This window comes from Labeo rohita, chromosome 19, assembly GCF_022985175.1.
Source record: "Labeo rohita strain BAU-BD-2019 chromosome 19, IGBB_LRoh.1.0, whole genome shotgun sequence".
Taxonomy (NCBI): domain Eukaryota; kingdom Metazoa; phylum Chordata; class Actinopteri; order Cypriniformes; family Cyprinidae; genus Labeo; species Labeo rohita.
The window spans coordinates 7,736,709-7,747,629 of NC_066887.1; the positions used below are offsets into that span (position 1 = coordinate 7,736,709).

Here is a 10,921-nt window from a genome sequence, read left to right on the forward strand (position 1 = left end):
GAATATTAGTTATTTTCTGACTAACGGTGCCACAAACCAATCTCACAGGAGGAGCTTTGATTGACAGCGAAATCCACCACTGAGCGTTTTACATCTCATCAGCTGTAGAATTACTAGCCAATCATCGCTTACTTCACTGACACATTGTGTTTTCATCCCGCCCCTCACACGGGCACACACACATCTCGGTGAAAACCGCCCGGGTATGCGCGTCTTTTATTTAGTTTAAGTGTTGGTTTCTGCAAATAGGAAGTTATTTCATCTTTCAGCCTTGATGGATAGTTTTATGTTGCGCGGGGTTTTCTGTTTGTTAGCTGTTTGTGTGTTGAGCTCGGCAGCGCGTGGACGCAGTGATGTGCTCGAGCTCAAAGACGCAGACTTCGATTACATCGCACCCGAGCACGAAACCCTGCTGGTGAAGTTTTATGCCCCTTGGTGAGAGAATAATCATTCATTTACATGTCAAATAATAATAAAGAGAATGTCTGGGTGCGTTTGTAACTCGCTGTACAGTGCGTCTGTATGTGATGGCGTGAGCTGTCCATGGTACCTCAGCACAGCTGTCAGCGCGATGCAAACTCGGTTTTTGTGAGAACCTTTGTTCTCATGATAAAAATATATATATATTTTGAAGTTTTAAGAAACACCATTATTTTATTCATTGTTATATCATGAGTTCAGCGTCTTTTGGCGTCGCCGTCATTTATTCCAACATTCCGGCAGTTTTTGATAGTTTCGCTGCTTTGTTTTGTTCTCAGGTGTGGTCATTGTAAGAAACTTGCTCCAGAGTTTGAAACTGCAGCCACACGACTGAAGGGAACAGTAACTTTAGCCAAGGTGAGTGATTTACAGTGAGATGGAAAGTGCATAATACAGGAATGTTGTGGGCTGAGTACAGTTGAAGCTCTATTGACTGTGTCTGTGACAAGCTGTGACAGCCACTTACTACTTATAATCTGTGAAAACAAAAAATATTTACAGTAATGCTCTTACAATTTAATTCAATAGGGCTAGATAAATATTATATTGCTCCAAGATATGTATACTCACTGTTTTGTAGGTATTAAGTACGGTCACAAACATTGTGAGATTGTCATACATTTTGTTCTAACCTTATTTAGTTATTTGAATATGCAAAGTAATACTTTCCACATCTGTTTTGAATCATGACCAAGTGGTAACTTTTACACAGAATGTGCAAGGATACCAGAAAAAGCAAAATCTAATCACACATAAGTTTATCCTTTTGATTTAGACAACAGCTCAATTAACACCTTAAGTATTGAAGAACAAATAGCAATACTTTAACAAGCTTAACTTTTCTGCTTTTAAACCTTTTAGCAATGTTATTTTAGAGATGCAGTTTTTATTCACGTTTTGAATTATTTTTTATTTCCCTTTTTCTTTCTAATTTTAAAATTTGTCATTTTGTTGTGCATTTTTTTTATACGTTTAAGTTTTTATTGCTTTTTATTTTAAATTTACTTTTGGTTATTTCATTACATTAAGTTAAACTTTTTTTTTAATGGTTTAAGTTTTAGTCTACTATAATAACTTTGCTCTGTTTAGATTTTCATAGTAAGTGCTTTACTATAAATGCAGTTGTAGCTTTTGCAAACTGAGAATAATTTCCTGTGGTAATCAGATTATGTTCAAAAGTTTGAACCCACAATATTCCTTTAATGGAAAGTGATCTTAGTGGTCAATACAAAAACCACATTTAAAAAGCATTGAAGTATTAATGTTTTAGATGTTTACTAAGATCCTTGTATTATCTTTTTAAAATATCAGTAAGATTTATATATGTAATAATTTACATAAACATACATAGATAATCATTTATTAGGTGCTTTCAGTTGGGAGGTGGCTGTCCCGAACCCTGTTTTTTATTTTATTTTTATTTTTATGTTCTTTTTGTAAATCATGAAACTTTATGTAAAAAGTCAGTTTTAGTCCACTGGTTGAGACTGATTTTAAGGAAAGAAAAAGACGTGACGTGTGGCCAAGTATGGTGAGCCATACTCAGAATTTGTGCTCTGCATTTAACCCATCCAAGTGCACACACATCCGGAGCAGTGGGCAGCCATATTGCTATCGCTGCGGTGCCTGGGGAGCAGTTGGGGGTTCGGTGCCTTGCTCAAGGGACTCACCTCAGTTGTGGCATTGAGGGTGGAGACAGCACTGGTTATTCACTCCCCCCACATTCAATCCTATTATCCCATAAATTTGTCACTTCTGAAACAGTCACAACCGAAACATGTCATCATTGTTTCGGTAGTGACACAAGGGAACATACAATCCTCTATTTGGTGGACGTAAGTAAATTTTAGGACAGTTAAATTTTTTGTACTTTTAATATGTTTTAGTAGTGTTTTAGTATGCTACCAAAGCATCACTGTCACTACCAAAACATGGGATGTTTTGTAAACAATAAAATATGCTGAATTATCAATTGAGATGTTATGATAGTTTTTGGTTCAGTGTATATTCAAACTAATGAATTCTTAACTTTGAAATCAGTTTTTTTTGCCTTTTACGAAGAAATATCAGATTCAAAATACAACAAATCTCATAAATATATTAAAAAAAAAATCTCATATATATATATATATATATACACTGCCCTCCAAAAGTTTGGAAACACCCCTGGCAAAGTGTGGATTTGGATGATATCAGCATAAATCCTTATCATTTTTTGGTGCAAATACATTAAAGTAACTTGACATTACCATTGAAGAACAGCAAAAATAATTTTCATTTTGATTACATAATAATGGCAATATATACATGTCAAAGTCAGACACGCCACTTTACCAGCTGTGATGCCTGGTTACTGGTTTGAACTTGGGTTTAAACAGGTTTTTAAAAGAGTTTTGGGTCAGCACACCTTAATAGCTTCAACAACTGATTGTCAATTAAGTTTAGAATACAATGAATTTAGGCCCAGATTATGCAGAGCTGTAATAGCTGCTAATGGTGGATATTTTGATGAATTGAAAATTTACGTTTTTTCTATGTATAAACTGTTTATGTAATAAAATATGTTTTCGTAGTTTGTGTTGTCCCTTATCAGTGCAAAAATATCACAACTTAAAAAGGATTCATGCCAATATTGTACAAAACCCAACTTTTCTAGGGCGTTTCCAAACTTTTGGAGGGCAGTGTATATATTTACATATATATATTTACAATGTAGATGTAAGCAAAACCTTAATAGGTCAATATAACTCTTCTTATTAAATTATAACTACTGTTTCGGTAGGGACAAATTTGGGGAGAGGACAGATATTCCAAAACTTTCTGAAAATACAATATGAGAATTAACTGCACAATTACTAGAAATGTGTATCTTGTTTTGTTTTGTTTTTTTTTCCCATACAAAGATGTTTCCAGCTCTGACTCTGAGAATGGCCCATACAATAATGTTAATATGGGATTCAGTAGAGACTGATGTAAGCATTTTGTGTTCTTCAGATGGTTTAAGGATGTGTGTTGCACTTTTTTCAGGTGGACTGTACTGCTGATACTGAGATCTGCAAACGCTATGGGGTCACTGGATACCCAACACTCAAAATATTTCGAAACGGACAGGAATCATCATCATATGACGGCCCACGCTCAGCTGGTATGTTTAATAATGTGTGCAATAAATACGAATGCAGATTTGCAGGAGATGTCACTGTGGGTGTGTAATTTCCAAACAGATGGAATCGTGAACTATATGAAGAAACAGGCCGGGCCTGATTCTGTTCCTCTGCATAGTGAGCATGACCTGGAGAACTTCATCAACAACTTTGATGCCAGCATAGTTGGTAAATGCTTTTTATTGGCTTTTTTTATTGACTTTTTTTATTTCTTCTCTAGATTGAAAACATTTAATGCACTCTAAATGTAATTTCAAGATTTTTTGTTATGTAAATTGTAATGCACAAATGCAGTGATAGATAGGTAGATAGATAGATAGAGAGATAGATGTTTCTTTTATATATTTTATTAGTAAATGTATCAGTAATGTTTTCGATCTTTTTGTCTGTCCATCTCTCAGGGTTTTTCTCAGGGACTGACAGTTCTCAACTCTCTGAGTTTCTTAAAGGAGCCAGTTTAATGAGGGAGAGTTTCCGCTTTGCTCACACCACAGACCTAGAGCTGGGAAAGAAATATGACGTCAAGTATGAGTAAGTGAGTCTAATCTGGTGGGTCTTAGGTAGGATAGCAAAATAAATTATTATCCATGTTAAACACTTCACATATCTTTTGCTGTTGATGCCAAATTAATCTCTGTCATTTGGGAGAAGCTCACTAATTAGACAGATGCCAACATGGTTGCATAATAATACTAATAACAACAAGCCTTAATTTATTATTATTGTTAATAATAATAGTTTTTAACATTGATAATAATAAATGATTCTTGAGCAGCAAATCAGCATATTAGAATAATTTCTGAAGGATCGAGTGACACTGAAGACTTATGCTGAATGTTCAGCATTCCATCACAGGAGTAAATTACGTTTTAACATATATTCAAATAGAACACTGTTTTTTTTATGTGTTTTTTTTTTTTTATTATAATATTTCACAATATTACTGTATTTTTAATCAAATAAATGCAGCCTTAGTGAGCATAAGAGTAAGCATAAGATGTAGGCGGAAGTACCAACCCAGTGTTTACAAAACAAGAAAGTCAAACACCTTTTCAAAAAAACTTAAAACAACGATGTCGGACGATTCTAAACATGGAAGAGAAAATGAGATAGAGTTCACCCTACCCTACCTTTTTTGAACCATAGTGTACAGACGAAGAACTAACTTTGACTTTTTACAACGTGATTACGTAATGCGTGAAGTCATAGACGTGCATCGCAGAGTTAGTGCAAGACATGCATTTGTGGTGAAGAAGTACAGCAAAAGTTTGTTAACCCCTTGCTGAATCTGTAAAAATCTGTGATATTTTAACAAAATAAGACAGATTATACAAAATGCATGTTATCTTTTATTTAGTGCTGTCCTGAGTAAGATATTTTACATAAAAGATTTTTACACATAGTCCACAAGACAAAAAAATTGCTGAAATGATTAAAATAACCCCCTTAAAAAGTTTGGGAACCCTAGGTTCTGAATACTGTGTGTTTGTTTGTTTTGTGGTGGTTGTTCATGAGTCCCTTGTTTGTTCTGAACAGTTAAACTGCCCGCTGTTCTTCAGAAAAATCCTCCAGGTCCTGCAGATTCTTCAGTTTTTCAGCATCTTTTGCATATTTAAACCCTTTCCAGCTGTGACTGTATGATTTTGAGATCCATCTATTCACGCTGCGACAATTGAGGGACTCAAAAAACCTATTAAAAAGGTTCAAACATTCACTGATGCTCCAGAAGGAAACATGATGCATTAAGAGCTGGGGAGTGAAAACTTTTTGAATTTGAAGATCAAGGTAAATTGTACTTAATTTGTCTTCCAGGAAACATACAAGTATCTTCTGTTGCTTCCGAAGGGCAGTACTAAATGGAAAAAAAAGATATTTCAATAAAATAATAAGATAATAAATAATAAATAATAAAATAATAAAATAAGAAAAATAATAATAAAATAAGAAAAATTTGGATGTTCTAAATAAAAATCAACATGAATTTTCTATTATCTCTCTTATTTTGTTAAAATTATTGACTTTTTCACAGATTCTGCAAGGCCCAAACTTTTGAATTCCACTATATCATTTATTTATTTATTTTTTTTTTAGAAAATGACCAACCGTTTTGCTAGATTTTGCTAGACTCTTATTCCTCGGCTGGGATTGTGTAGAGACCTTTGCTGCGTTGAAACTGCAATTTGGACCTTCAACCTGTAGATCCCCATTGAAGTCCACTATATGGAGAAAAATCCTGGAATATTTTCCTCAAAAACATAAAAGTGTAGACAGAAAGATATGAACATCTTGGATGACGTGGGGGGGTGTTCAAAATTAAATACTAATACTAAAATAAATATACAATAGTAAAAATCTGTAAACCCTTTCCCTGCAGGTCTGTGCTTCTGTTCCGACCTCCCAGACTGAGCAGTAAGTTTGAGGAGAGTGTGGTTCACCACAAAGGACCCCTGTCCATCACAGGCCTACGCCGCTTCATCAGAGACAACATGTGAGCAGACACTGACACGCCACCCCGTCACATCACAAATGCACACATGCTACATTCTGAGATTATGGTTGCTTTTGCTCTGTAGCTTTGGACTCTGTCCTCACCTGACCAAAGAGAATAAGGATACATTGAGGAAGAGAGATTTATTGACGGCCTACTATGACTTGGATTATCTTCGCAATCCCAAAGGCTCCAACTACTGGAGAAACAGGTGAGTCATTTAAAATCAGTGAGCGAATGTTTATTATAAAGTACTTACCTCTCTTGCTTCGTTCCATTTGCATTTAGAGTGCTGAAGGTGGCGTCTAAGTTCAGTTCTCAGGGCCTGTTGTTTTCCGTGGCGAACCGTAATGACTTTTTGGAGGAGCTTGAGGATGAGTACGGACTGGGCACGTCAGACACAACTGAGGTGCCGTTTGTCACCATCAGGACACGAACAGGAAACAAATACACCATGCGAGAGGAGTTTACGTGAGTACAAACACATTAAAGGAGAAGTCCACTTTTAAAACAAAGATTCACATATAATGTACTCACCCCCTTGTCATGTCTTTCTTTCTTCAGTCGTAAAGAAATTATGTTTTTTGTGGAAAATATTTCAGCATTTTTCTCCATATAATGGACTGATATGGTGCCCCGATTTTAAGCTTCCAAAATGCAGTTTAAATGCAGCTTCAAATGATCCCAAGTGCGGTTGTAAACGATCCCAGACGAGGAAGAAGGGTCTTATCTAGCGTAACGATCTGTTATTTTAATAAAAAATAATACAATTGATATACTTTTTAATGCCAAACGCTCGTCTTGTCTTACTCTGCTTGAACTGTTTTTGTTCTGGTTCATGACAGTTAGGGTATGTCGAAAAACTCCCATCTCATGTTCTCCCTCAACTTCGAAATTGTCCTATATCGCTGTTTTACCTTTTTTGTTAAGGGTGTTTGATGATCTTTGCGTGTTCACTTAACCATTCGAAAATAACCAAACATTTTGCTAGATAAGACCCTTCTTCCTTGGCTGGGATCATTTATAACCCTATTTGGGATCGTTTGAAGCTGCATTTAAACTGCATTTTGGAAGTGCAAAATCAGGGCACCATATCAGTCCATTATATGGAGAAAGATCCTGAAATGTTTTCCTCAAAAAACATAATTTCTTTACGACTGAAGAAAGAAAGACATGAACATCTTGGATGACAAGGGGGTGAGTACATTATCTGTGAATCTTTGTTTTGGAAGTGGACTTCTCCGTTAACACATAAGATTGTCATCATATTATTGTTTCAATACTATTCTTCATTTATGCTCCCATGATGCACATCAGCACATTAAATGCTTTAATCAAATGTCTGGTTTCAATTGTAAATATGTTTCCTCCTCAGACGAGATGGCAAGTCTTTAGAGAATTTTCTGGAAGACTATTTTGCTGAGCGACTGAAGCGTTACATTAAATCAGAGCCCGTGCCTGCCAAAAACAATGGAGCTGTCAAGGTTAGAGAGACACGTGTGTTTAAATGTGCTTGAGTGTTTCATTAACAGTCTCCCATCAAGCATTAACACAAGTGGATGTCTGTGCTCAGGTGGTTGTGGCAGATACGTTTGAAGAGATCGTCAACGACCCAGAGAAAGACGTGCTTATTGAGTTTTATGCTCCGTGGTGTGGCCACTGTAAAAAACTGGAGCCCAAATATACAGAGCTCGGAGAACGGGTGAGCTTTACATAGCATCAGTATCTTTATATCTGTCTGAACGACTTCTCATTCTGTATTTCTGTTTTCTGTGGTCTTAGCTATACAGCGATCCCAATATTGTAATCGCCAAGATGGATGCAACCGCCAACGATATCCCGCAGGGCTATGATGTGCAAGGGTATGTATTCACACCTTATCATCGCTCATCAAATGTATTACATTTATTTTAGCTACAATTGTTAATGTATGTTATTCTTTTGCAGATTTCCTACAATATACTTTGCTGCTGCTGGCCGGAAAGATGAGCCAAAACGCTATGAGGTAGTGTTTATTTCCAGCATGACCGTGTTTTTTATAGACCGTTTCATCGTGCCTGGCCCGAAGTTATCTTCCAGTCTGTGTTTGTTTATTGGTCTGGCTAGTTACCGGAGAAGCCTCTATTTCTGCCGCTCCAAAAGCACCTCCTGCTGCCAGAGAATGAATTTGCATTTTCAACCAACCTGTCTGATTAATGCAGCAAACACGCAGAGCAGAGTTGTAAATGTGAACCGGTACACGTATATATATTTCCCAGCTGAAGTGCCACCACACATACAGTAAGTTAAGTCTGTGAGAAAGACGAGGGGAAATGGCAAGCATGGATCACAGCTGTGCGAAGAGAGGCTTGGCAGCTAATGTAACTTGGTATATATTTTGCTTGTTAATTAGAAATAATATATTTTAGAGGGACTCCATTGTTAGTCTACCAGAAGTTAAGTTTGGGCCACAAAAGTGCTTATGCGCAGTAATGTTTGTTTATGTTGTTGCCGTTGAAACCGTCTATATCACTTATATGAGCTTTCATGTCCATACTATGGAAGTCTGTTTCTGCCACTGAATAAAAAATGTAAAAAAAAAAGTTATTGAGACTTTTTATCTCACAATTCAGACTTTTTACTCGGAATTGTGAGAGATAAAATTGCGAGAAATCATGTCAGAATTGCGAGATAAAAACGGACAATTCTGACTTTTTTTTTTCTGAGAATCACGAGATATAAACTCACAGTTGCAAGAAATAAAGTCCGAATTATGAGGTATAAATTGCGAACACAATCGTGAGAAATAAAGTCAGAATTGCAAAGTAAAAACTCACAATTTTGTCTTTTTTTTTTCTCAGAATTGCTTGATATAAATTTATAAAGTCATGATTCCGAGGTACAATAGATAATTTCTGATTTAGATTTTTTTTCTTGAGTTTATATCTCCCAATTTTGAATTTGTTTTCTGGCTATTCAAACTTTTTTTCCCAGAATTGTGAGATATGAACTCAAACAAAAAGTCATGAAATAGAACACATAGTCAGAATTGCAGATAAAACCTCCAAATGTGAGTTTTTATCTCGCAATACTTGATATTCTCGCAATTGCAAGTTTATCACGATTCTGACTTTTTTTTTTTGCAGTTCTTGATTTTTTTTTTCTCAGAATTGTGATATAAACTTGCAATTCAGACTTTTTTCTCGGAATTGTGAGAATATAGAACATGAGCTTACAATTGCAAGTTGTAAAGTCAGAATTGCAAGATATAAACTCAGACTTGCTAGAAATAGCCAGAATTGCAGATAAAACCTCCAAATGCGAGTTTGTATCTCACAATTCTTGATTTTTTTTTTCTTAATGTTGCGAGTTTAAATCTCGTAATTTACTTTTTTCTTGCAATTCAGCCTTTTTTTTCCCTCCGAATATAAACTAACAATTGTGAGAAATAGTCAGAATTGCAAATAAAACTTTCAAATGCGAGATTGTACCTAACAAGACTTTTCTTGCAATTGAGTTTATATCTCACAATTCCAACTTTTTTTCTTGCAATTCTTGATATTTTTTTTCTCAGAATTGTGATATAAACATGCAATTCTGATTTTTTTTTTTTAGAATTATAAGAATATAGAATATAAACGCAATTGTGAGTTATAAAAATCAGAATTGTGTTGTTGCAATTGTGAGTTTTTAATCTGGCAATTCTGGCTTTACTTTGTAATTGTGAGGAAAAAAAGTGACAATTACCTTTTCTTTTTTTCCCCCCTCAGTGGTGAAAACAGCCTTCCATGCCATACTGTATATTTGTCATTGTAAATATAAATTTTTTATATTTTGGTTGTATTTTCTTTCAGGGAGCGCGTGAAGTAAAGGATTTCATCAACTTCCTGAAGCGTGAGGCATCCAAACCTCTCGTTCTAAATGGAGTCAAAGAAGAGCTGTAAACATTAAAAAGGGAAAATTGCTATTTGCTGCGGAACGTTGTTCAGGAAGAGTAAAGAATCCAGCGCGATGCTGCTGCAGTTTGGCACATCAGTTCAGCCATACACATCACATCAAATAAATTAGCAACAATCAATAACATAAAACCAACTTTATATTATACAAAGATCTAATATTTATATTGTCCACACGATAGAAAATAGTGCAGGTGGCTGCTTATGTTGAGGAGTCCTGTTTTGTTGTTTAATCACTTTGTTCTTTGTTGCATGAGCTCCATTGATTCTGTTCATATGTAATACTTCCATTTGTACATCTACGAGTTATCACTGTTGTTCAACATACATTTACAAAAACACCAATATTCATGCCTTTAATGAAAGGTAAAACTAAGCAGATTTTATGTGTTAGAGAGATGGTAATTGGTTTCAAGCACAGTTTGTGGTGTATCATCAAAGTTTGCAATTGTCATTTCTTACACCTGATGGGTTTAGGGTTTCTTAATCTAGGACTCAAATTACTAAACAAATCTGGTATGACATGGGTTGAACAATTGGTTATGTAGTTTATTTATTGACTATTTATATAGCGTTTGGGTGTGAGATGGATGGTAAATGTCCTATCACTTTAGTATTTTTTTTTTATGGTATCTATGCCTTAAGGTGTAGTACGTAGGTAGGTAGTTTGACATCTAAATGAAGCTGTCTATTCAGCAAAAGGTACTCGATAAGCAGAAAATGTTTATTAAAAGAAAACTGAATTTGGTCAACTGTTTCTTTCATGCTCAACTGTTGTTCAGGAATAGAAGGTGTTGAAGGAGAAGTCCACTTCCCGAACAACAATTTACAGATCATGTACTCACCCCCTTGTC

At 35.4% G+C, this 10,921-nt stretch overlaps 1 protein-coding gene across 1 annotated transcript; it reads left to right on the forward strand.

Moving 5' to 3' along the window:
• The first annotated feature begins 121 nt into the window (after positions 1-121).
• On the forward strand, positions 122-10,814 carry pdia8 (protein disulfide isomerase family A, member 8). Its single transcript, XM_051136859.1, has 13 exons — positions 122-435; positions 759-837; positions 3,508-3,625; positions 3,705-3,812; positions 4,046-4,175; positions 6,019-6,132; positions 6,218-6,343; positions 6,421-6,603; positions 7,508-7,616; positions 7,706-7,834; positions 7,915-7,994; positions 8,080-8,137; positions 9,966-10,814. The coding sequence occupies exons 1-13, from the start codon at positions 275-277 to the stop codon at positions 10,053-10,055; spliced, it is 1,485 nt and encodes a 494-aa protein (XP_050992816.1). The 5' UTR covers positions 122-274; the 3' UTR covers positions 10,056-10,814.
• Positions 10,815-10,921: the final 107 nt, after the last annotated feature.

Coding starts and splice junctions, on each gene's coding strand:
- pdia8 (XM_051136859.1), top strand. CDS start 275: ATGGATAGTTTTATGTTGCGCGGGGTTTTCTGTTTGTTAGCTGTTTGT. Junction 4,176..6,018: donor AAATATGACGTCAAGTATGA/GTAAGTGAGTCT, acceptor CTTTCCCTGCAG/GTCTGTGCTTCTGTTCCGAC. Junction 7,835..7,914: donor ATACAGAGCTCGGAGAACGG/GTGAGCTTTACA, acceptor CTGTGGTCTTAG/CTATACAGCGATCCCAATAT.